General features: G+C 49.3%; 2 protein-coding genes across 7 annotated transcripts in view; one reads left to right on the top strand and one right to left on the bottom strand.

The window, feature by feature from the left end:
* The window catches only part of C16H10orf95 (chromosome 16 C10orf95 homolog), a 7,501-nt gene extending 606 nt beyond the window's left edge, over window positions 1-6,895 (bottom strand). Inside the window, exons 1-3 of one of the 4 annotated variants that reach the window (XR_005016894.1) lie at window positions 6,193-6,895; window positions 6,020-6,071; window positions 1,575-1,691 (exon numbers count right to left, since the gene is read on the bottom strand). Coding sequence is in view for 3 of the 4 variants with exons in the window: in XM_036829374.1 (XP_036685269.1) it covers window positions 6,223-6,882 (660 nt within the window). In the remaining variant the exon portion in view is untranslated. Of the gene's footprint in view, window positions 1-1,574; window positions 1,692-5,640; window positions 6,072-6,192 lie in introns of those variants that run through there. The other 3 variants (XM_036829375.1, XM_036829376.1, XM_036829374.1) reach the window with 3 other exon arrangements.
* MFSD13A (major facilitator superfamily domain containing 13A) overlaps window positions 6,810-26,191 on the top strand; it is a 25,520-nt gene continuing 6,138 nt past the window's right edge. Inside the window, exons 1-6 of one of the 3 annotated variants that reach the window (XM_036829362.1) lie at window positions 6,810-6,941; window positions 23,362-23,604; window positions 24,037-24,119; window positions 24,705-25,157; window positions 25,307-25,430; window positions 26,027-26,123. In XM_036829362.1, the coding sequence (XP_036685257.1) occupies window positions 23,437-23,604; window positions 24,037-24,119; window positions 24,705-25,157; window positions 25,307-25,430; window positions 26,027-26,123 (925 nt within the window). In that variant the 5' untranslated portion in view covers window positions 6,810-6,941; window positions 23,362-23,436. Of the gene's footprint in view, window positions 6,942-15,346; window positions 15,710-23,361; window positions 23,605-24,036; window positions 24,120-24,704; window positions 25,158-25,306; window positions 25,431-26,026; window positions 26,124-26,191 lie in introns of those variants that run through there. The other 2 variants (XM_036829361.1, XM_036829363.1) reach the window with 2 other exon arrangements.

Raw genomic sequence — 26,191 nt, 5'->3', positions numbered from 1 at the left:
TCTCAGATGCCTCTTACAAGAATCTTCTCCAACCCCTCAATGATGCATATGATCTCCTACAAATCCTCCACACTCCGCTTCCAGTGGGGCTTGATTCATGAGCCCCATAGTGTCTAGTCCTGTGTCCTACACAGAGTGGCTGTTCAATAAATGTTCCTTGTATCTTGCTGAGTGTGTCTCATGTATGAAGAGGTAGTTTGGCCTAGATGTTAAGGCTACAGTCAGATTTCCCAGGTGTATTCTCTGTGTGTACCCTTGGGTAAGTTGTTAACTTCTATCAGCCTCAGTTTTCTCATCTATAAATGGGAATAATAATTATATCTACATCAACGTTTTTGTGAAGATTAAATGATAGTTTTTGTACAGGGCTCTAGCACGATGCCTGCACACATTAAGTTCTCAGTTAAGTGTGTGAGATTGCTATGATTCTTTTTTTTTTTTTTTTTGTATTTTGGCTGTGCCATGTCACATGGCATGCGGGATGGTTCCCTGGCCAGGGATCGAACCTGGGCCTCCACTGTGAAAGCACCAAATCCTAACCACTGGGCCACCAGGGAACTCCCTGTTATGATTCTTATTATCCTCCCTTCAGTAGGATGTGAGCTACCCAGTTGGGAGGTAGGCTAGGGTTTCAAATTGGTCAGTCAGGGTTTATTGAGCAAAGGGCTCTAGACCAGATGCCAGGGTTGGGTAAAGCTGGGGCGAGGCCAGGAGGAGAAGGCCATCAAGATGAGTTTGGTAGCCCAAGCCCTGCTGGGATCTAGAAGCTCTGGATTCCCAACTACTGTGTGACATTGGGTGAGTCACTCCTCTCTGGCCTTGGTTTCCCAGCGTAAGGTCAACTGAGGAGGTTGGGCCAGGTGAACAGTAAAGTCCCTGGCAGCCCAGATGTTTTATGAGTTCTAAGCTTCTAAGGGTTAAGTTCAAAGAAAAGATCAAACAAAGAAGCATCTAGGCTCCCTGCAGGGCTTCCTTACATTCTTAGGGCTGAAGCAAGCACTGGGGTTTGGAAGGATTGGCATGTTGGACTGAGCTGAGTGGCAGTACTTCCTTCAAAAAGCCTGTAATTGGGGGCCTCCTCCCTCACTGGAGCTGGGGGATAGGGGTATATTGTGTGCAGTCTCTGGGCATTTCCAGGGCATATGTGGAAGACTTGGGGGAAGAATGTGAGCAATGCGGATTCTCAGAGATGGGGGAAGTGTTTTTTTTGTTTTTTTGTTTTTAAATTCCTGTGAATGGAATTTTTGGGGATGTGTACTTAGTTCTTTTTTTAAAATTAATTAATTAATTTTGGCTGTGTTGGGTCTTCATTGCTGCGTGCAATCTTTCTCTAGTTGCAGCGAGCGGGGGCTACTCTTCGCGTTGCGGTGCGCGGGCTTCTCACTGCAGTCGCTTCTCTTGTTGCAGAGCACGGGCTCTAGGCACGTGGGCTCAGTAGTTGTGGCACGTGGGCCCTAGAGCACGCGGGCTTCAGTAGTTGTGGCTCGCAGGCTCAGTAGTTGTGGCTCGCGGGCTCTAGAGCGCAGGCTCAGTAGTTGTGGTGCATGGACTTAGTTGCTCCGCAGCATGTGGGATCTTCCCGGACTAGGGCTCAAACCCATGTCCCCTACATTGGCAGGCGGATTCTTAACCACTGCGCCACCAGGGAAGTCCCGAGATGGGGTAAGTTGAGAGACTTCAAGGGTCTGGACCTGAGACGATAGAGAAGGAAGGGGATTCAGAACACACCTAACTTGGTATGAGACTCATGATTTACTTGAAACCTGCCTTGTTTCAAAAAAGGATTTGAGGAGGCTTACCAGCATGCAGACAATTCTCTAAGATTAAAACATAAAATCTGTGACAGAGTACATTTTAAATGTGTATCCTTTTTGATCCAGAGATTCAATTTCCTTATTATTGCTATTTTTATTTTTAGTTAGAAATTATTTCAAACTTAAAGTAGCCAGAATCGTACAAAGAACTCTGGCTTAGCCTTCTACCAGATTGACCAACTGTTAACGTTTTGCCATGTTGCTTTCTCTAATCTATAGTCCTCATTCAAATCTCGTTACTTGTCCCAACACTGTCCTTCACAACAATTTTCATTCTGGTCCAGGATCCAAAACAGGATCATGCGTTGCATTTAGTTTTCATGCCTCTGTCTCCTTTGACCTGAAACCTTTGTCTTTTATGACACTGACATTTTTGAACAATTTTCTCTCAATTTAGGTTTATCTGAGGTTTCCTCATGATTATGCCTTACTGCTGAACTGATGTTGTATTTTTCAGTTTAACATATCAGAGAGCACATGATGTCAATTTGTCTCTGTTAAAGAAAAAATTTTAGGGACTTCCCTGGTGGCGCAGTGGTTAAGAATCCACCTGCCAATGCAGGGGACACGGGTTCAATCCCTGGTCCGGGAAGATCCCACATGCCGCAGAGCAACTAAGCCTGTGCGTCACAACTACTGAGCCTGCGCTCTAGAGCCCACGAGCCACAACTACTGAGCCTGCACACCACAACTACTGAGCCTGCGAGCCACAACTACTGAAGCCTGCGTGCTCTAGGGCCCACGTGCCGCAACTACTGAGCCCACGTGCCTAGAGCCCGTGCTCTGCAACAAGAGAAGCCACCGCAATGAGAAGCCTGCACGCTGCAACTAGAGAAAGCCCGTGTGCAGCACCGAAGACCCAAGGCAGCCAAAAATAAATAAATAAAATAAATAAATTAAAAAAAATTTTTTTAAAGACACTCATTAAAGATGGTAAGAAAGACTTTAAGAGGGACTACTGCAATGGGGTTAAAGTGTTATCCACCAGTTTTCCCTATTATACTATCACGTTACTATTTTTTTTCAGGTTACTATTTTAAAATTTGTAATTAATAAATATCTTATTGGAACACATTTGAAACTATATAAATATCCAGTTTCTCATCAAACTTTCACCCATCAGTTTTAGTATTCAGAAATGATTCTCACCTGAATCAATCATTACTCTGATGATTGGGAATGGTGATCTTCTAATTTCATTATTCCTTCTACTATAAGGAAGAGCTTTCCTTTCATATGTATTTTTTAGTTAGTATTAGTATGGACTTAGGGATCCTTATTTTATTCAGCAGGTTATAATCTGTTACTGTGATTATTTGTTTCGATGCTTAAATTGTCCTTGATTTGGTCAGTGGAAGTCCCTTCAAGTTGGCTCCTTTGTTCTTTTGACATTTTTGATCAGTCCTTTATTTTCTGGCACAAGTTGTTCCAGTCTCATCTTGTACCTTCCCTGCCACAGCCTTGGAATCAGCCATTTTCCCAAGGGGACTGGTTCCTTTTAGTGGAGAATGTAATTTAGAACCAAAGATCTAGGCACTGGCTGTGCTTGTGCTGCTAGGGTGGCATTGTTCAATGATTCAATTTCTAATTCTAAGACTTCAGATTCCACAATTTAACACTTGTGTATGTGAATAAAGATGCATATTCAAGGACACTTATTCTCATTACCCCCACAACTTCCAAATAAGACCCAGCCATCAGCTTATTTTTTGCCTGTATTACTTCAAAAGCCTCCTAACTGCTCTCCCGATTTTCAAAATGGCCCCTCTATAGTCTCTTTTCCACACAGTATCCAGAATAACTTTAAAAAAAAAAAATCTCATCACATTTCCCCCTGCTCATAACCCTCCATCCCCTAAGAATGAAATCCAAAGTTTTCTACATGGCTTCAAGGTACCACAGGATCCAGCCTCATCTGTAACCTCATTAATTATCACTTTCCCGCTCGCTCACAGGACAAGGACACCCCAGCCAAAGGGTGTTTGTACTTGCTTTTCTCCCCCAGCTATTCAAATGGCTCGTAAAGGTCTTTATTAGGTCTCCACTCAAGAGTCACCTCTTCAGAGAAGCCTTCCCTAACTATCCTGTTGAAAACAGCACCCCATTACTTATCACTGTGTGACATTACATCGTATATTCCCATTTGCTTGTTGTCAGTCTCTGTTTCTCAACATTACACCTCTGAAGTAGGCTCCATGAGGGCAGGGAGTTGTTTGGTTTTTCTCCCGTAGCACCAGTGCCTAGAACACTGCCCAGCAAACTGTGGGCTCTCAAATGCCTGTCAAGTGAATAAGGATAACTTTCATTCCTTGGGACTTTTGCACCCACCATACTTCCTGCCTGGCTTCCCCTCACCCTTCTCTTTGCATGGCTAGCTTCTTCATATTCTTTAGATCTCAGCTTAAATGTCTTCCATAAGGACAGAAACTGCCACGGCTGTCTCATTCACTATGGTATCCTCAGGGCCTACCACAGTTCCTGGCAAATAAAAGGCACTCAAGAAATTTGTTGGATGGACTTTTAATAGCTAAAAACTGGAAAGAATCCAAATGCTATAGAATATTGGATGACTGTTAAAGGATGAGGTAACTCCATGTGCATTGGCATAAAATGATGTCCAAGATATGCTTAATGTATAATGCAACAAGCAAAACTGTGCAATTCATTTTATGTAATTAATACTAGGTGAACAGAAAAAAACAGTAAAAAATACTAGATTGGACCTCAGTGATCATTTGGGGGTGAGGGATATTAGAACAGATTTTAACTTCCTATTTTATAAATTTCTGTATTGCAAACTACTTTTTAAAAACAAACACTACCCTTTGAGCACTTAGTACATGACAGGCACTGTGGTAAACATTTTTTTGTGCAGGATTTCACAGTACCTTCTCAATAATCTTATGAGATAGGTCCTAATACCATCATCCCCATTTGCAATGAGGAAATTGGTTCAGGGACATTAAGCAATTCATCTAAGGTCACACAGCAGACCCATCACACTACAACACCTCCCTGTGTCTTATAATTTAAAAAAAAAAAAGGAAAGGAAAATAAGATGAAACTAGGGGTAACAGTTCAGGATCAAGGTTTTACACAAAAGATTCTAAGCAAATTTGGCTCCCTAGAAACCAGGGCAAATAGAAAAATATGATCAATTATGAGATCCTTGGTGATTCAAAGATAAAAGCAAACGACTTATCAGCAGAAACAGCTTTACCAAATGCTGAGGTTTAATAGAACTTCTCCATGAAACTCATAAATACAGCAGTGTTCAATCAAGTGATCTACAGCTTCAATAACATACCTGTATACCCAGGTAGCTGTTGGCCAACCACAAATGGAAGTTCAGTGAAAGCAATTCCAATAGGAGCCAAATATATACAGCCTGGGCATCAGATCTGGTGGTCTGGCCAGACTCTTAGTTAAAATTGGATGTGTGGCCTAACCCTCCAGCGAACTCCTATAATATTGCAAATTCACCCTATTAAACGCTGTTAGCAAGAATCAGGAGACAAGAAGTGACATTCATCTTAAATTTCAAAGTTGGTAAATTTTCCAGGTAGGCTGGGTTGGTTTTCTTCTTCTTTTACAGATGAAGAAACTAAGGCTCAGAGTCTAGAAAATGTCAGAGCCATTATGGATCTGATTATGGATCCCCTCCTCAGCCTTCCTCAGCCATGCTTGTCATCCACGCCTCAACAAAATAGCTTATGCCCTCAGAATCTCTCTGGGGGTGGTGGGCCTCAGGACCTAGAAGAGTGTCCTCTTGCACTGGAAGGGAGCTGGTTAAGGGAGAGTGAGGCCCAGCCAGTGAGGAAGCACACTTTTTCCAGAGGTCCACTCTAATACTCACCTCCAACACCTTGTACCCCAAGATGGAAAGTAAGGCTCACATTACACAGATGAAGAAAAACCCCCATCCCCAAGCATAAAAATGATCTTGAAGCCTACACTTGACTTCACTCATTTATTTACTTTTCTTACAAGCTGGGGATAGGTGGGCCCTCAACTTGGGGAGTTTGGAGCGCTTTGCTGGAGGGAGGACAGGAAAAAGCGAAAGTGGGGGCTTATTGCAGGGCAGGCTTCAAAGGGGAAGAAGATGGGGAGGAAGGAGAGAGGAAACAAAGGGTTCAGGCCCTCCTTCCACCACACACTCAGGCTTCCCAAGCCCAAGTAGAAGGAAGGAGTAATAGGACACCCACCCAGAGATGTCCTTGATCCATTCTCGCCCTTGCCCCGCCATCCAGCAATAACCTGAGAGAAATCAAGGAAGTGCAGGAAGTGGGCGGTGGTTTAAAAAAAAAAAGAGGTGACAGGTGCACCCAGCCCCAGCGCACAGCTGTGGCGGCAGGAGGAGAGCCGCGCGCGTGCTCACCCTGGCCGGCCGCCGGGCCTCGCGGCGCCCTCAGCTCAAGTCTTTCCTCTTCTTCCGGCGGCCGCGCTCCGCCGCTTCCCCCGCGGGGCTGCTGTCACCGCTGCAGCTGCTGGCTGGCCGGCGCAGCACTCGCCTCTCCATACGGTACTCGGTCTCGCGCACGCGCGGCGCGCCCTGCAGCAGGAACTCGCCGCCGCGATAGGTGACGCGCACGTCTGTGCGTGGGTACGTGCCGTACGCTCGCCGCAGCTCCCGGCGCACGAAGTCCGGCAGCTCGAGGCGCGGCCCGAGCGCACGCTCCACGCGGCCCCATCGCAGCTCAGCTTGCAGGCTGCCGCCTTCCGGCCACTGCATCCCGTTCTCGACCGCCGCCGGCCCCGCAGCTGCGGGCTCCTGCAGTGACGGCCCTGGGTAGCTGGGCGCTGGGAACGGCGGTTGCAGGGCCGCGGCGTAGGCCTGCGGGAAGGCCCACAAGGGCGGCGTGACCACTAGCGTCGCGCCCGTGGCGTGGAAGCAGTGGTATTCCCGCGGAGCCGTCCCCTCGCCCGCGCTCAGGCTCGGGGGCCGGCTGCAGAAGTTGTGGGCCTGAATGGGGGGCAGCAGCGGAGGGGCGGGCAGGTAGGTGTAGGTGAGGTGCTGCAGCAGAGGCCAGACGTCCTGCCCAGGCGCCAGGCAGCAGTATGTGTACATGGTGTGAAGCTCAGGCGGCCGGCATTGTTACTGGGATCTCGTCCTGGTCCAGACCTGGGGTAAGGATGTGGGGTGTGGGTACACTTTGTTCTCATCTCCACCACCGACCCTGGGGCCTGGTTACCTGGGGCTCTGGTTCACAGCAGGGGGCCCTGCACGTGTGCCCGACTTCGGGGAACTCTTCCTAAGGAGTTCAGCTCCCACTTCACCTCTTGTCCTAGGGCTGGACCCAAACCCCAGGCTCCCAGCAGGCAAGAAGCACCCAAGCCTTTTTCAAGCCCCCAGTCTTGAAATGCTCTTCCCAGGTAGCTCCCCACTCACTTGTCTCCTTTAGCCTGGGGGAGCTGGTCCCAGCATTTGGGGGAACCAGAGAGATCCAAGAGCGGGGCTCCTCTCCACCACTTTTTAGTTGAGCTGCTCTCCTCCATGCCCTGCCGCAGCCACACCTCCCGGTTTCCAGGCAAAGGGAAACACCTTGAGCTGGCCAGGAGCCAGCCAGCTTGTGTCTACACTGGGTGACCCTGCTGGTCATACCGGCTGCGACTTAGACGCTGAGGTCTGTGCTTAGGGATGCCCGCAACATCACTGAGGACATCCAGTGGCCTTTCCAGTCAAGTTAGCTCCCTGTTCTCCACGTCCCCTTTTTCCAGCCAGGTGGGTTGAGTTATCCTAACATTTGAGTGAAGCTCCTGCACATCAGGCAGTGAATCAAGTTGCTTATGAGCATCTAACTTCAAGTTTACATCAACCGTAGGAATGAGGTACTAATATTTTTCTGACTTTACATAGCAAGAAGCTGCTTGCTTCAGATTTGGTACACAATAAATGTATTCTATGACTGGGGCTTACGTAGGTTAAGTGTCTTGTCCAGACTCACACAGCTAGTTATGGTAAGGGCAGAATTCAACCCCGTGTGTCTCAAGACTTGTGCTCTCAACAATAGCTTAATCACCAATCCATGCTGGGGCTTTTTTCGGACTATCTGACAATCCTCCCCTCTAGAATGTTCCATAAGAGCTTATAACTTTTTTAAAAAAGAACTTCTAATTCTTATTAGCCACGTGAAGAACATGGTGGTATCATTCTCATTTAATAGATAAGGAACAAGAGATTCAGAGAAGTTAGGCCACTTTCCCAGGTTCACATAGTCTATAACTGGCACAGTGGGATTTGAACCCAGTGCAAATGATTCCAAAGCCCAGAAGCTACTTGGGTGAAGCCAGAAAGGTTGCTTCGTTCAGATGGGTTGAGCACTGTCTGAGCTCCAGTCCCCTCTGGCTGCAGGTCATGCCCTTCCACCTCTCTTCCCCAGTGGGCTGGGTAGTAGTTGCTGCATGATTAAAATGGATACCCTCTTCTAGTTTCTGGGCCGCCAGGCCATCATACTTTCCTTCCCCTTCTTCTGTTGACTTAAGCAGCATCATGACTAACCCCCATAGGTTCTCCTAGATTCTCAGCATCTCTCAAAGCCCAGCTACCCTCTGAGGAGGTTTCCCACACTCAGCCTGGTGATGTCACATTTCTTTATACCTGACTGAGCCACTCTGTCAAGTCTAATTCAGGCCAGTGGCCTAGTGAGAACAGCAGCTAGGACTAGGTTAGGGTATGTATCTAACACGCCCTACCCAACAGCTCCAAGAAGGGAGCCTCTCCCTTAAGAACTGGTCCCAGGACATAGTGGCCTTTGTTGGGGGAGGCCTCCCACCCCCAAGATGTCCATGGCTTAATCCCTGGAGACTTGTTAGTATGTTATATTACATGGCAAGGGGGAATTAAGGTTGCAGATGGTATTAAGGTTGTTAATTAGCAGTCCTTAAAATAGGGAGATTATCCTGGATTATCTGGGTGGGCCTAGTGTAATCACAGGAGTCAAATGTGGAAGAGAGAGGCTGAAGAGTCAGAGTATGTGATACTAAGAGTCAACCAGCTCTTGCTGTTTTGAAGATGAAAGGGGTCATGAGCCAAGGAATGCAGGCAGCCTCAAAGCTGGAAAAGGCAAGGAAATGGATTCCTCCCTAGACCCTCCAGAAAGGAATGCAGTTCTGCCAACACCTTGACTTTAGTTTATGAGACAGAATTCCAACCTCCAAAACTGTAATAGATTTGTATTAAGCCGCTAAGTTTGTGGTTATTTGCTAGAGCGTTAGTAGGAAATTAGTATACCTCCCCACTCCTATTTATAACTTTGCCCCCTCTCCAAATCACAGCACTTGAGGAGTGTCCAAAACTACCTATTATAGACTGACCTCACCCCAGCCTGGAGCTCAATGATGGACCCTGTGTGACTGGCCAGTTTCTCCCCCATGGGGATCTGGTCATACCTGGGTGGGAGATGAGGAGAGTGTGAGACCAAGCTCAAGTTGGAGCCTGGGACAGTGAGAAGCCTGCGTTTTAATATTGGTTCTGACATGCTTGCTGAAGGAGGCTGGGGAGGCAGTCTTCAGGAAAAATGAGAAAAATAAGGACCAAGCTGTGAGTTTCTCAGCATTCGTTCACCCTGATTCCAGTAACAGCCCCCAGATTTTTTGGGTCCCACACCTTGTCTAGTCTCAGGAAAGTGGTTCTGGGGGAGTTGGCTGTAGCCCATCCTTAAATTGCCTGGGTGATTTAGGGCTAAACCAATCATCACTGTCGCCCCTCAGGCCATAGTGATTGGTTTAGGGTAGCCATGTGACTCAATTTGGGCCAATGGGAGCCAAGCCCAGGGCTTTGTTCTCTAATTGCATGGAGTGAAGTGCTCTCTCCCCTGGACAGAGATCTGAAAGAATGCAGTTCTGAGTCCAGAGGTGAAGATCTCTCTGAGCATAGAGCTGCAGAAGAAGTGGAGCCAAGGGTCAGAGAGAGAAACTGGGTCCTGATGACATCGTTTGAATCCTGGACTTTGAAGTTACATGAGCCAATCAATCCCCTTTTTTCCCCTTCTGGTTTTATTGAAATATAGTTGACATACAGCACTTATAAGTTTAAGGTGCACAGCATGATCATTTGACTTCCATATATTGTGAAATGGTGACCACAATAGGTTTGGTTAACATCCATCATCTCATATAGATACAAAAAAAAAAAAGAAAAAAAATTTTTTCCTTGTGATGAGAACTCTTAGGGTGTATTCTCTTAACAACTTTCAGCTATACCATACAGCAGTGTTAACTTTGCTCATCATGTTATACATTACATCCCTAGTATTTATTTATCTTATAACTGGAAGTTTGTATCTTTTGATCACCTTTATCCAATTTCCCTTTCCCCATAAATTCCTTTCCTACTTAATCTAGTTTGAGGGAATCTTTTTTTACACACATAACTGGTTGTGTTTACTTCGTATAATTTTTTTTAACATCTTTATTGGAGTATAATTGCTTTACAATGGTGTGTTAGTTTCTGCTTTATAACAAAGTGAATCAGTTATACATATGTCCCCATATCTCTTCCCTCTTGCATTACTTCATATAGATTTAACCACAAAAGACATAATGAAATGGGCATTTAAAAAATTATTTCAAAGCACCATCATGTTAGTCTTTAGAAAATTGAATGTTTAGGTTATTATACTATGGAGTGAAGTCTTCTGTTGCTTGCATCAACAATACACCCTGACTGTTTTTCCCCCAGAATTTTATTATGAAAAATTTCAAAATTCAGCAACCTGAGTAGTTTCTGATCAGTGACCCCCACGATCAGAGGCTCTTTTGTGGGCAAAGTAGAGGATGGAGAGAGTCTGGAAGCCAGTCTTGGAGGAGGTTCACACCCTAGTTTAGGAAAACTGACAACCAAAACAAGATCAGGGAATGGAAAAGAGACATGGGAGTAGATTCATCTGGACTTGATTCCATATAACTGCCTGGATGGAGAGGGGAGGGTAAAGGTGGATGCACATGTTTTTAGCTTGGTCAGCTCGGTGGGTAGTCAAGACGATCCTGGAAATAAGAAACACTTGGGGTGATCGGAAGTTGAGGGAGTGCTGGGTTCAGGTGGGACGTTTGGGAAGCTATCCAGCAGCAGTTTTATATTCAGGCTGGAGATGGGAGGTGGAGTAGTCATGAAGGAAAGGTAGTAGGTGAAGTTACCAGAACAGCTGCTACCCTGGCCCATATTACACTGTGTCATCATGGCTGCCAATTTGTTGCGTTCCAACTATGCCTTTTGAGGGCAATTGAGGTATAGTTCATGTACAATGTTATATAAATTTCAGATGTATAACATAGTGATTCACAATTTTTAAAGGTTATATTCCATTTATAGTTATTATGAAATATTGACTATATTCCCTGTTATACTATATATCCTTATAGCTTATTTATTTTATACATAGTAGTTTGTACCCCTTAATACCGTACCCCTATCTTGCCTCTCCCTTGTTCCCTCTCCCAACTGGTAACCAATAATTTGTTCTCTATATCTGAGTCTGTTTCTTTTTTTTTTTAAACTACTTTTTAAAAAAAATTAATTAATTAATTTATTTATTTTTGGCTGTGTTGGGTCTTCGTTGCTGAGCGCAGGCTTTCTCTAGTTGCTGAGAGCGGGGGCTACTCTTCGTTGTGGTGCACGGGCTTCTAATTGCGGTGGCTACTCATTGCAGAGCACGGGCTCTAGGTGCGCAGGTTTCAGTAGTTGTGGCACATGGGCTCAGGAGTTGTGGCTCGTGGGCTCTAGAGCTCAGGCTCAGTAGTTGTTGTGCATGGGCTTAGTTGCTCCGCGGCATTTGGGATATTCCCAGGCCAGGGCTCAAACCCGTGTCCCCTGCATTGGCAGGCAGATTCTTAACCACTGCACCACCAAGGAAGTCCTGTTTCTTTTTTCTCATATGCACTAGTTTGTTTTATTTTTTAGATTCCACATAGAAATGAAATCATGCAGTATTTGTCTTTCTCTGACTTATTTCACTTAGCATAATACCTTCCAAGTCCATCCATGTTACTGCAAATGGCAAAATTTCATTCTTTTTTATGGCTGAGTAGTATTCCATTGTGTATGTGTGCATATATATGTATATATATAAATATGTATATACACATATATATATATACTCACATGTTCTTTTTTTTAATATTTATTTATTTGGCTGTGCTGGGTCTTAGTTGTGGCACGCGGGATCTTCATTGTGGTGTGTGGGATCTTTTAGTTGAGGCATGTGGGATCTTTTAGTTGCAGTGTGCAGGATCTAGTTCCCTGACCAGGGATCGAACCTGTGCCCCCTGCACTGGGAGCACGGAGTCTTAGAGGCTGGACTGCCAGGGAAATCCCTAGGCTCACTTGTTCTTTATCCATTCATCTTTTGATGGACACAGGTTGCTTCCATATCTTGGCAATTGTAAATAATGCTGCTATGAACAATGGGGTGCATGCATCTTTTCAAATAGTGTTTTCATTTTTTTTCAGATAAATACCCAGGAGTGGAATTGCTGGGTCATATGCTAGTTCTATTTTTAATTTATTTATTTATTTATTTATTTATTTTTGGCTGTGTTGGGTCTTCATTGCGGTGTGCGGGCTTCTCACTATGGTGGCTTCTCTTGTTGCGGAGCACGGGCTCTAGGCACACGGGCTTCAGTAGTTGCAGCACGCAGGCTCAGTGGTTGTGGCATGCGGCCTCTAGGGTGCGTGGGCTTCAGTAGTTGTGGCATGTGGGCTCAGTGGTTCTGGCTCGTGGGCTGTAGAGCGCAGGCTCAGTAGTTGTGGTGCATGGGCTTAGTTGCTCTGCAGCATGTGGGATCTTCCCGGATCAGGGATCGAACCCATGTCGCCTTGGCAAGCGGATTCTTAACCACTGCACCACCAGGGATGTCCAGTAGTTCTATTTATAGTTTTTTTGAGAAACCTCCATACTGTTTTCCATAGTGGCTGCACCAATTTATATTCCCACCAACAGGCAATCTTGTTTTTGAAGTCCCTTTTACCCCATATAGTGTATGGCCTGACAAGTTTAAGTGAATGTGTGAAGAGTTTTGAAAATGGAAATCTGGGGGACCCTCTCTGCAACTAAGAAAGCCCTGGGAAAAACTGCCCCGGTGAAGGGGCCCGAGGAGGAGTTGTTAGGTAGGAGGAGAACATGGTGGAACATAGATCACAGAGGTCAGAAGCCATGGGAGGAGAGAATTTCAGGGAGAGTTTTTGTATGTCTCTCTCCCACAATCCAGAGACTCTGATATGACTCAAGAAGGCAGGCGATATGATCTTCAATTGCACCCCATGTCCCCTCCCAGTTATCTCTGTGCTTGACAACTGGGAAGGGAAATCAGAGATAATCACAAGGCCCAGCCCTGGTGCTGACAAAAAAGGCTAACTGGTTACATTCTCTATAAAATCAGAGGGCTGAGGGAACTCAGGGTGGGGTATTCAGTGCAACACAGGAGCCAAAGTCTTTCCTATAAGGTCACATCCAGTTCCAGCCCCTTGGCAGCTCTCCCCATTCTCCTGTTCCCCCACAGGATACCCAGGGAGGGCTAAGTAAAGGCTCAGTGTTGCTTTGAAATAAAGGCACATGCTGGCCAGAGATGGAACGGCAGAGGGACTCCTTTAGTCAATTTATGGAGGCCCTAGTGTACCAGACTCTATGCTGAATGCTGGGTTTCCTGCCCTTCCTGCCCTCCATTCTCACAGCCAGTAAAGCATAGATGGGGGTAAGGGGTAAGGATGGGGGAGAAATGGTAATCTTCCTTCTGGTCATGAGGGCTTTCTGGAGCATGAGGGGTTTCATCAATTGCTTGAAGTCTAGAAGAGAGGTGATGTGTGTGTGGCCAAGGGGAGACCTAGGAGGTAAGAAGAGGGTCCGAAAAGGCAGGACTGGGGAGGAGGAAAGTGAGACAGACTGGTGGGAGATGGATGCTGGGGGCAAGGTTCATGGGGCCTCTGGGGCTCCCCAGGAACTGGTTGAACAGACTCTAGCTCCTGGACACCCGGGCTCTTGTGTTGGACTGTTTGCTCTGGGTGGGCCCTTGCCAGGTTGTCAGGAAGGAGGAAGAGGATGATATTCCTGTTGACAACAAAACTCTTACACCCCTGTTTCTCATTTAATGCCCACAAAATCCCTCTAAGGAGTAAAACAGAGGCTCACAAAAAGAGCGTCCCCGAAAAAGAAGTGGTGGAGCTAGGGAACTGAGTCCCAGGTCCCCCAGAAGCCAAAAGCCACACTCATGGCCCCATATCCCAGGGAAGGGAAACAGCAGTCTGGAGTCTGTGCTGTCTGATTGCCTAGAAATCTAAGTAGGCTTACAGGCCTGTTGGGAGAAGACATGGGACATCCTCACCAGACTAGACTGAGCAAAACAAAACTTGACTTTCAGGGTCTGGGCAGGGGTAGGAAGAGGAAAGACTCCTGTTCTGAGAGTCAGAAGGTCTGGGTTCCAACTTGTCTGGCCTCTTACTTGCTGTGTGAAAGTCACTGAATCTCTCCCAACCTGTTTCCTCATCTGTAAAATGGGGATAATAGCACCTACCTCCCAGGGATGACTATGTGAGGGCTCAACAAGATAATGCATGTAGAGTGCTTAACACAGCACAGGGCACATTGTAAGAGCTCCGTAGCCTTATATTTTACTATTACTATTAATAATATGAGGAGGGCTTCCCTGGTGGCGCAGTGGTTGAGAGTCTGCCTGCCAATGCAGGGGACACGGGTTCGAGCCCTGGTCTGGGAGGATCCCACATGCCGCGGAGCGGCTGGGCCCGTGAGCCACAGCTACTGAGCCTGCGCATCTGGAGCCTGTGCTCCGCTACAAGAGAGGCCGCGATAGTGAGAGGCCCGCGCACCGCAATGAAGAGTGGCCCCCGCTTGCCGCGACTGGAGGGGGCCCTCGCACAGAAACGAAGACCCAACAGCCATAAATAAATAAATAAATAAATAAAGGAGTTCCTTTAAAAAAAAAAAAAAACCTTTAAAAAAAAATAATATGAGGAGGTTGGGACTTCCCTGGTGGTGCAGTGGATAAGACTCTGAGGTCCCAATGCAGGGGGCCCGGGTTTGATCCCTGGTCAGGGAACTAGATCCCACATGCAAGCGGCAACTAAGAGCTCGCATGCCACAACTAAGGAGCCCACGTGCCACAACTAACACCTGGTACAACCAAAAAAAAAGAAAAGAAACAAGAAAATAATAATAATAAGAAGAAGAGGTTGGGCTGCTTGGTTGCTCTCTCAGGGCCTGGTGCCTGTGGCCTGAACCCTGGTGCCCACAGCTCAAGCTGGGCCTGTCTACTCTTGAGGAGCTCACAATCCAGCATCAGGGAGTCCCAGGTCATGCCACTGTCATCTTCTTATCTGTCTCAGCTGTGCATCCAGTCACACCACAAGGCTTGAAGGAAGGTGCTGAGCTCTCTTCATTTTCCGAATTAATAGTAAGGGGTGGGGGACTTCCCCGGAGGTCTAGTGGTTAAGACTCCTGGCTTCCACTGCAGTGGGTGCAGATTCGATCCCTGGTGGGTTAATTAAGATCCCACCGACCGCACGACAGGCAAAAAAAAAGGATGGGGGAGAGGATGGGAAGCTCTCAGAAAACCCTTGTTGATTTGAACTGAAATGACATTAAGCCTTCGTGGAAGTGAGAGGGATAGGGTGAACCGGCCAGGAATACAGACAATCTGCCCGTTTTTTGCTGGCGTCCACGTCCTCTTTTTGGTCCCTAAGGGCAAGCGCCCGTAACAAATATGGCGGCGGCATCCTCGGGCGCGAGCACCTGCCGAAGCAGCGGCCCCGGAGCCAAGCGGAGCCAATCGCTGGGCAGGAGCGGAAGAAGAGGCTGGAGAAGCTGCTGGAGGCCTGCGCGCAGGCGCACTGGCTGGCACCTGGCTCCGGGCAGCCGCGGGATTAGGCTTCGCCTGCCACAATTTCGGTGAGGGGCTGGCCCGCGGACGGGGCTCGGGGGCAGGAGCGGGCCGGACTGGGGGCCAGTCAGTCACAAAGGACACACCCGAAGGGTACAGGAATGCTGTCTGCTCTGGGAGTCCTGGGGGCTGTCTGCGGGAGTCCCTGAAGTGCTCTGGTTGTGGGTTGAGAGAGTGCCTCGGGGCAGGGTGGGAGAAGCTTGGGCTCAAGGGGTGAGAATGGAATTCTTGCAGAGGGACTCCCTGAGGTCGCATGATGCATCAGGCCGGGATCCATCTCATTAACATAATGGCTTTTAATCCTGGTGGCGTTGTAGAACCAATTGGGGAGCTTTAAAAGAACACCGAAGCTGGGCCCCGTCCTTAGAAATTACGATTTAATTGGTCAGGGGTGAGGCTTGGGCTTTGGTGTTATTGAGCAGCTCCTCAGGTGATTTTAATGTGCAGACAGGCTGGAGAACCACCACATGGTTCAGCGCCAGCTATTGAATAAGGAACTCCTGGGTTGTTCCCAGACTCCTCTGTGGCTTGCGAGGGGTGCGTGGTCCTGGGGTGAAGTTGCTGATCCTCCAGTGCTGCTGTAGTAACCTGCGGAGCAGGGAGGGAAAGGGAGAACTTCACCAGTAGGGTGAAGTTCATTTCCAGCCTGAGGAGGAGGATGGGCCCATTAGTCACTGCATGGAAAGTGGGCACCTCTCCAGGGTGGGCGTCCCCAACAGCCCTGCCAGGGCTGGTCCTGCTGTAGGGAGACAAAGGGGGTGTGAAACAGGAAACACAGAAGACAATTCAGAGGTCACCTGCTTGTTGAAAAAAGGACACACCTAATATTTGCATAGGGTATAATACCTTTCAAATTCTTTTGATACCCCTGGGACAGGCACGGAATGGAATTTTCTCCCGCTTTGCAGATGTACGAATAAACTCAGAGAGCTAGTTCGTGATAAGGTTCAAACTTGACCCAGGGCTCCCAACTCCAAATTATGCTTATTAGTAGATTTTTTTCCCTCCATACTAATAGCTTCTCATACAGTCTCTAGTCCTTCTGAAGGGAATCAGAAGCTAACACCCACCCTCTTTCTGAAGCCCCTCACCCCAGGGGCCCAGTCTGTCATTCTTGGTTTCCCCTACCAAATTCATCAGCCCCCTACTCATCACAGGCTGGTTCAGAAATCAGGGAGCTGCTACTGTTTCTATCATTTTCTGGTTCTTTATTTCCCAGAAGCCTGATGGGGTGAGGAGGGGAGAGTTTTTACATGATGCCGGGGGCTCCTTCTAAACATCTGATTCTGTCACCTGGCCACTCCCAGTGCCGCCCATCCTGTTGTCCTCAGTATAGGATCTTGTGTGTAGTTTCCAAAGCCCTTCCTGATCTGGTGTCGCTCTGCTCTGAGCTCTCTTCCCACATTGTATCAATTTTCCTTAGCACACGGGTGAAAGCTTAATAAATGTTACATTTTGTTATTATCACTGTTCCTCTTTGTTGCCTCACCTGTTGCCTTGCTGTGCATGTTTCACATCAAGATTGCCCAGGTTGCCTCTTTCTGACTCCCACAGCCAAGCAGAATGCAGACTGAGGGGCACAGCGGGATCTGGGGAGGACACTTGTATGGCTGCTGCTCTCCTGTTGGGCTGGGGGTGTCTGTATTGACCTTTTAGGGGCAAACTGACCCAGCAGGTATTAATTGAGCACCTACTGTGTGGTGAAGGAGCCTGGTGGAAGCTGGGAGTCCAAATCAGGGGCAGGTCTGACCTGGCCCTGCCTTTAAGGAGCTTGGGGGCTGGAGGAGGGTTAGGGAGACATTTGGATCCTGATACAGAGCAAGGGACCTGAAAAGGGGCGAGAACACCTGACTTGGTGTCCTTGGGAAGGTATGTGCCCCTGAACTGGGCCTTGCTTGTATCAGCAGGATTTGATACAATTGTGGTGGCGGTGTGGGCCTAGTGATGTGAGAAATGCTGAGTTGTTTTTTTTTTAGTCAAAAGCACCTGTTTTGAATTCTGGCTCTAGCACTTAATAGCTCTGTGATTTGGGGCCAGCTATTTAACCTTCAGAGCCTTGGTTTCTTCACTTACAAGATGAGGATGGAAATAGTAACAAGAGTTGTGAGGATTCATGATGATAGGTGTAAAAACCAGGCATATCCTATGTCTGAGAAGTGGTATGTAGTTACATCTAGGGTGTTTTAGGTGGAAGGAACAACATGAACAAAGGTTGGAGGTGGCATTTAAAAAAGAATCTGATGGATGGCAGGATATACCAAGCAGTGAGAAGCATCAATGTTGAGTGCTGAAAAGACAACTTCAGTCATGGATTTGGCAGAAGGGGACACTGACTGCAACTCTTTAAAGATCATAAAGCTAAACTTAAGAGACATGAAAAAGAAGAAGAATAGCTACATTTAAAAATTTTATTTATTTATTTATTTTTGGCTGTGTTGGGTCTTCGTTGCTGCACACGGGCTTTCTCTAGTTGCAGTGAGCCGGGGCTACTCTTCGTTGTGGTGCGTGGGCTTCTCATTGCGGTGGCTTCTCTTCTTGTGGAGCACGGGCTCCAGGCGCCTGGGCTTCAGTAGTTGTGGCTCATGGGCTCTAGAGCGCAGGCTCAGTAGTTGTGGCGCACAGGCTTAGTTGCTCTGCGGCATGTGGGATCTTCCCTGACCAGGGCTCGAACCCGTATCTCCTGCATTGGCAGGCGGATTCTTAACCACTGCGCCACCAGGGAAGCCCATGAATAGCTACATTTTACTCAGGGTCTTCTAAGTGTCAGGCACTAGGCTTGGTGCTTTATATATCTTTTACATTTCAGCCCTACAGCAGTCTAAGAGGTTGGCATTGTCATCCCCACTTTATAGATGAGGAGACTGAGGCCCAGGGAGAGGGAGTGGCTGGCTCAAGGCCACACAACTGGGACCATACCAGCGGGGGGCATGGGGGATGGGCTCTGGGGCCACCAGCAGGCTCTCCTGCTAGGTGCCAAGGTGAGGGTGGAGTTGATTGCAGGTTACAGGATATCTCAGCCAGGTTATGCAACTAGGCTGGTGTGGGCCCCAAGCCGTTCCTCCCCTGAGAGGCAGGGCTGTTGTTCTCTGTGGGGGTGGAGTGGGGTGGGGAGGGCTATTAGAGGAAGCAGTTCCTGATGGAGGAGTGGAATCTGGAGTGACCCTGCATACTCCCCCAGCGTTCTTTCCGGGCAGAGGCTTACCTGGACAGGTTGCTTTGCCTCTAGATCTGGTCCATGGTAGTGGTCTGTCTCTGGTACTCCTGAACATCATCTGGGCCTGTGCTCCTTGCAGGCCGTCCTCTTCCCCCTTGTGCCTTGATTTTTCTCTCCAACTCCCCTTACCACAGGAAGGGGCCTGATTACCAGCATATTCCCCTGCTCCTACCCTGATCTGTTATAAGTGAGCCCAAGGAAATGCCAGTTTCTGAGCACTTTTCTGTCGGTGCTCTGGGCTTCCTAGACATAGTTTAATCCTCCCTGCATTCCTATAAAGATAGGCACTGTTGCTCGCGTTTTACAGGGGAGGAAACCAAGGTTCAGACAAGCTCAGACCTTGTCTGCAGTTACAGTTAGTAGAAAGTTCAGTTGAGATTTAAACCCAGGCTGTTCTGATGGCAAAAGTCATACTTTTGCCATCTCACCGCACTTTGAGGTTTTCTTCTACTGTTTCCCCAGCGTGGGTGCAGCTAACCGGCTGCTGGAGGCTGGGGACCTTGCCTGTAGGGTCCACCTTCTCCAGTAACCAGGGCAGGTCACTGGACATCTGGGTAGGGGTGCCAGGAGGTTTCACTCCCTTCGGACAAAGGCTTTCGAGGTGAGGGAGGGGAGTTCTGAAAGGCCCTGGGGAATCAGAGGAGGTGACCTGAGTTAAGGATAGCAGCAGAGGTGTACATGGTGCTTTACAGCCCCAAAGCACCTTTAGATTAACCCCCACCCCATCCTTGTGTGGTGGGTATGGAAGGTCTGGGAGGCTCGAGAGTAGTAATCTCTGAAGTTTGGGTGCTTGCTGCACTTTCTGTGCTCATTGCGTTAGAGTATTTTCTCATGGACTGCTAACCCTAGCCTTAGGAAGGTTGGCCCCATCGTGCAGATCAGGAAACAGGCATGGAGAGGTTTAGCAAATTGCTTCAGGTCACACGGGTAGGAAATGGAGTTGGGACTTCGGAGACCTCCAGTTGTGTCTTCTTTCCACTATGTTACTTGGAAAGTGCCAAGGAAATTTTCAGGGTGATCTCAATTGCGGTGACAGTTTCACAGGCATACCTATGCCAAAACTGATCAGACTGTGCACTTTGAATATGTGCAGATTATTATTATTTTGGGGGGGGTCTTTTTTTTTCTTTTTTTCTTTTGGCCACGCTGTGCAGCTTGCAGGATCTCAGTTCCCCAACCAGGGATTGAACCCAGGCCATGGCAGTGAGAGCCCAGAATCCTAACCACTAGGCCACCAGGGGACTCCCCGATATGCAGATTATTATATGTCAGTTGTACCTCAATAAAGCTGTGAAAAAAAAAAGTATTTCCCACCAAATGTTTCTTCAGGGGCTCAAAGGCCCCAGGGAGAGGCCACCTGGATATCCTCCAGCTTTGGGACAAGGTGGGATCATTATGGCCTGGGAGAGATTCTCACAGACTTAGCGTCTGCTTTCAGGTAGTTTTGGCCACTGCTTCTCTCATTGCTCCACCACTAGGCGTGGGCTGGCACAAGGTTGGCACAGGGGATGGGGGGCTGCATACCGATCTCTTGAGTGAATTGCCACTCAGCTTCCATTGAGCCTGAGAGAGACCCCCATGAGATACCGTCCTTATTCTCCCCGCAGAGCCTCTTTCTTACCAGTCACTCCTATAGCAAGAGTGGCTGAGTCCAGAGAGGGAGAGAGAGGGCAAAGACACAGGCCCTGCGCTGGAGAACCCCACAGTCAGGCTGGAGTGCAGGCAGGTGGGAGAGTGCTGTGCAGGGGCAGGAGGCACCAGTGAGGGCCGAGGAGTTGCAGAAGGTCTCCTCGACATGGTGCTGGCTCCTGAGGGATGGGTGAGATGGAGATGAAGACATGGGGAGGGTGCTTCTGGTAGGAGGCACCATCAAGAACAAAGGCCTGGGGGCTTCCCTGGTGGCGCAGTGGTTAAGAATCCGCCTGCCAATGCAAGGGAGATGGGTTTGAGCCCTGGTCCGGGAAGATCCCACATGCCGCGGAGCAACTAAGCCCGTGCGCCACAACTACTGAGCCTGCACTCTAGAGCCCGCGAGCCACAACTACTGAGCCCACGTGCCACAACTACTGAGCCCACGTGCCACAACTACTGAAGCCTGCGCACCTAGAGCCCATGCTCCGCAACAAGAGAAGCCACCCCAATGAGAAGCCCACACACCACAATGAAGAGTGGCCCCTGCTTGCCGCAACCAGAGAAAGCCTGTGTGCAGCAACGAAGACCCAACGCAGCCAAAAATGGATAAATAAATAAATAAATTTATAAAAAAAAAAAAAAAAAGAACAAAGGCCTGGCCAGAGGAGACGGTGGCTTGAACATCCACGGGAGTCTGGGCTGGACTGGCGGGGAGAGGCCAGACTACAGAGGCCCTTGAAGGCTGGGCAGGGAAGGGGAGCCATGGTGGCTGATGGGGCAAGAACAGGGCCTGGGGGGTCACCACATTTGGACTGGGGCTGAAGTCGGTTCTCCAGGGCCTGACTCTGATGGGGAAACAGAAGTTTCTGTTCTGCATGTGTGCGTGCAAGCATGCGGACATGTAAATGAAGCCCATGGGTAGGCTTGGGTCACGAGGACTCAAAGAGAAAGCCTCTGAGGAGGTGTATAAGTTTTAGGGCTGCCGTAACAAATTGCCACAAACTGAGTGGCTTAAAGCAACCTCACAGTTCCTGTAGGGTAGAAGTCCAACAACAAGGCATCAGCAGGGTCTTGTGCCCTCTGGAGGGAGGCTCTAGGGAAGAATCCTTCCTTGCCTCTTCCTAGCTTCTGGTGGTTGCCTGCAATCCTTAGTGTTCTTTGGCTTGTAGGTGCATCACTCAAATTTCTGCCTTCATTCTTCACGTGGCTGTCTTCCCTTTGTGTGTGTCTGTCTCTGTGTCCAAATTTCCCTCTCCTTATAAGGATACCAGTCATTGGATTAGGGCCCACCCTAACTCAGTATGACCTCATCTTAACTTCGTTACATCTGCAAAGATCCTATTTCCAAATAAGGTTGCACTCACAGACACTGGGGGTTAGGACTTGAACTTATCTCTTTTGGGCACATTCAACTCAGAACAGGGAGTTTGAGAGAAGGAAGCCCCCATAGCTTCCCTCTGGGGGTCAGACAAGCACACATGAGATTATTTTTCTGAAAAGAGAACAACAGCTTTGAATCTAAAAAAAGAGACAGATAGACTTAATGCCTGGCTGCTTAAAGTGTGGTCATGGACCAGCAGCATTGGTGCCACCTGGGAGCCCGTTAGTAATGCAGAATCTCAGATTCCTCCCCACACCTATGGAGGCAAAATCTGCATTTTAACAAAGTCCCCTGGTGACTGGGAAGCACATTACAGTATGAGAAGCGCTGCTTTAATAAAAATCTGACTTTTATTTGCTTTTCCATCCATGGTCAGTCTAGCCTGCTGGTCTCTGCGCACGAGTCGGCCTGGTTGGGAGCAGGCACTCGTGCTGTCCTTTGTTCTCTCTTTTCATGTAACATGTTCTTGAGTTTCTCTCCCCTGTGTTGAGGTTGCCCACATACTTGGCCTTTGTGGAGAGCATCGGGCTTGTTGAGCCAGTCCCTTTGTTGTGTTCCTGGGCTGTGTCCAGCTTTTGGCTGTTTATAAATGTTGCTGCCATGAACAGCTCTGTACATGTTCCCTTGGGGTTAGTTCCTTGAGGTGGAATTTCCTGAATCAAAGTGCATGAGCAGTTGTGGACTCTTATCATATCTTATCACTTGTATATCCCTATGGAACCTGCCATCACAGCAGGTTTCTCCATTCTACCCAGCAGCCCATAGGAACCCAATTTGGGAGGTCAAGTGGCAGAAAAGGCTTTGGAGCCAGACAGGTCAGGGTTCAAATCTGCTACTTTTTGCTGTGCGACACTGGGCAAATTACTTAACATCTCTGAGCTTGGGGTTGCTCTCCTATAATATTGTAATAGTGCTGTAAACTTTGTAGGGATTTTATAAAGATGATAATGAGACCACTAACATCCATTTATTGAGCACTTTCTGTGAGTTACCTCATTTAATCCTTACATTCCTCTGAGTAGCCATGATCGTCCACTTTTCCTTTTTACAGAAGAGAAAACTGAGGCTGGGGTTAAGTAGCTTGCCCGAGGTGCCACTGTAGGCACAGTGTGTGCCCAAGCCCAGGGTTGTCATGTCTGGACCGTTAAGGCTGAGCAAAGTATGGATGAAAGAAGATACTGAGCACAGCGCCCTAGCACGCAACCTGGCTCAGCACTTGCTGGCTGTCTGCCTCCTCTTCCCACGCCTTTATCAGTTTCCTTGGGTTACTCTCCAGTAGTGGTATCTAGTCCAGCATTGTTTTAGCTGGACATCGTTGACGATTCCCCAGTTTTGTTTTACGTACAGACTTTCTCCCAGTGAGATGACTCAGAGGTCTGGGGTTAGATCAGCTGGCTCTGATCCCTGCAGCTAACTGGCTTCTTCTTCCCCAGGGACAAGGATGGCCAGACTGCCCGTGGCCATGAGCGCTCCTCAGTACTCCTGGGGCTGAGGCTGGGCTGGCCGCCATGGGGCTGGGTGGGCCCTGGGCCTGGCTGCTGGGCCTGCCCACGGCCATGGTCTATGGCTCCCTGGCCCTCTTCATCTCTGTCCTGCACAACGTGTTCCTGCTTTACTACGTGGACACCTTTGTCTCAGTGTACAAGATCAACAAAGCTGCCTTCTGGGTCGGAGAGGTAGGCCAGAACTGGGGCAGCCAGCCAGGGTGGGAGCCAGGCAGATGGCAGGGCTGGATCCTGCCCAGCCAGGAGCTTGGGGCAAGCCGGGTTGCCCACCGAGATTCAGCAAGAAAAGCTGGAGCTGGAGGCCTTGATGACTCCTCAGTGAGGATTACGCCAGCTCTCCTGGCCTCTGTCTTGTGAGCCAGGCACTGTTCTATGTATGCACATTTATAGTATATTCACATATATTTATCAGCCGGGCCCTGGATGGGTGGGAGTTTGATGGGACAGTCGCTGTGGGTTATAACAGAGGGACTGACCTGAGCAAAGGTTTGCAGGAAGGAAAGCTGGGGTCATCTTTGAGAGGTGGCGAGCAGGCTGGGATGGAGAAAGCCCTGGAGAGGAGGCTGCCTGGAGCCCACCTGCCCATTTCCCCTCTGCCCACAGACGGTGTTTCTCCTCTGGAACAGCCTCAATGACCCCCTCTTCGGCTGGCTGAGTGACCGTCAGTTCCTCAGCTCCCAACCCCGGTTTGTTTCCCGAGGATGGCTCAGAACTGGTTCTGTCCCACCTACCCCTCCCCAGAGCTGGAGGACCCCTGCCTGTGTTTGGGGTGGGGAAAGAAAGGGAGACCATTTTCAACTGTTGTCCAGGCTTCCTCCTTTCCCAAGGTCAGGCAGGCTCTGTCCAGGTTGAAGAAGTGGCCTTGACTGGCTGCTGCCTTGCTCACCTCGGGGAGAAATTTACCCCCGCTTGGCTTATCAGGCCCTCAGGACGGGGCTCGGTGCAGCAAACACTCTCTGCTGCTTCTGGCAGATTTCTTTAGCCCATCCCTGCTTGGGCCCATCACTGCCCCCAAGCTTGAGAAATGGGTATCCCACCACCCTTTGGCCATCAACCCTGGCAGACTGGTAAGAGAGCAGAGGGGAGAGTACACCCACTGGTGAGTTGTGCTTCCTAAATCAGGGGTTGAACTCAGGGCTCAGTGGGACCACCCTGGTGTGAGTCCCATGCTCTGGGCCTCTGTTGTTCCCTCCTCTGGGCCCCGGGCAGGGGGAACTGGGGCCTGCCAAGGCTGCAGGGGCATCTCCCAACAGCACCCCTCTCCCTGGCAGGTCAGGCGCCAGGCTCTCCTCGAGGGCCGTGGTGCTGGCACGGGTGCGGGCACTGGGCTGGCATGGGCCGCTGCTGGCACTGTCGTTCCTGGCGTTCTGGGTGCCCTGGGCCCCGGCTGGCCTGCAGTTCTTGCTGTGCCTGTGCCTCTACGATGGCTTCCTGACGCTCGTGGACCTGCACCATCATGCCTTGCTGGCCGACCTGGCCCTCTCAGCCCACGACCGCACCCACCTCAACTTCTACTGCTCCCTCTTCAGTGCGGCTGGCTCCCTGTCTGTCTTTGCCTCCTACGCCTTCTGGAACAAAGAAGACTTCTCTTCCTTCCGCGCCTTCTGCCTGGCACTGGCCGCTGGCTCTGGGCTGGGCTTTGTGGGGGCCACACGGCTGCTGAGGTGGCGGGTGGAGGCGGCCCGCAGGGAGCCGGGGTGCCCAGCCCTGGCTGTGGATGGCGGGTGAGTGGCCAGCTCCGGCTCTCCAGGGTCCCGCCAGCACTCTGCTGGGTGTGACTGCCATGCTGGGTCCCCTGGCTGGTGGATGGCTGCCGGGTGGGGGATGGCTCTGGCCCAGCCTAGGCCGTTCTTGACTCCCCTCTGCCCCGTAGCCTGTGTGAAGAAGAGCTGCTTCTGGGCGGCGAGGAGGCGGGCAGCATCACCTTGGGCCAGTACCTCCGGCAGCTGGCCCGCCACCGGAACTTCCTGTGGTTCGTGGGCATGGACCTGGTGCAGGTATGGGAGCAGTGCCTCCACCCAGGATGGCTGCGAATGCCTCGCTCAAGGGAAGAGGCCCCTCAGAAGCTGGGAAATCAGTTCTGGCCTCGCCTGAGAATGGCTGGGCCATTCAATGGCAGGAGCACAAGATGGGTTGTTAGATACCTGGATTCTAGCAGCATCTGAGCTCCTAGCTCTCTGTGTCATCTTAGGCTTGTCTCAGTCTCTCGGGGCAGCCATGTCCTCACCTGCAAAGCAAGGATATGAAAAAGAGGTGCCCCTCTGGGGACTGTTAAAACACCACGTGCCATACCTAAAACATATGTAGTATATAAGCCAACCAAATTTAGAAATAGATTGTTTTTGTGTCATTAAGCTTGTTTTAGCACTGATAGGTTTTACAAGAGAAAAAGCTTTTAATTGTTCTAATGACAATTTTATCATTCCTTCTAACTTTTAGCAGAATTAGATAAGCACAGGAATTTGGTTTTCGGGTTTGTTCTGGCATGTTCCATGTCGAGGGACAGGGGGATAGAGGCCGCTCTTGCTCCTGCCGCTCCACCTATTGGCTTTTGCCCTGTTCCTGGCCTCCTCACTGCCCCTGTTGGTTGCAGGTCTTTCACTGCCACTTCAACAGCAACTTCTTCCCCCTCTTCCTGGAGCATCTGTTGTCAGACCACATCTCCCTCTCCACAGGCTCCTTCCTGTTGGGTGAGTGGGTGCCTCGGGCAGGCCGGAAGGACAAAGGCTTGCACCCCAGAACCCCTAGCCCGGCTGTA

Source organism: Balaenoptera musculus, chromosome 16 (genome assembly GCF_009873245.2).
Source record: "Balaenoptera musculus isolate JJ_BM4_2016_0621 chromosome 16, mBalMus1.pri.v3, whole genome shotgun sequence".
Lineage (NCBI taxonomy): Eukaryota > Metazoa > Chordata > Mammalia > Artiodactyla > Balaenopteridae > Balaenoptera > Balaenoptera musculus.
The sequence above is the reverse complement of the archived record's forward strand: the minus strand, read 5'-3'. Positions and strand labels throughout refer to the sequence as shown.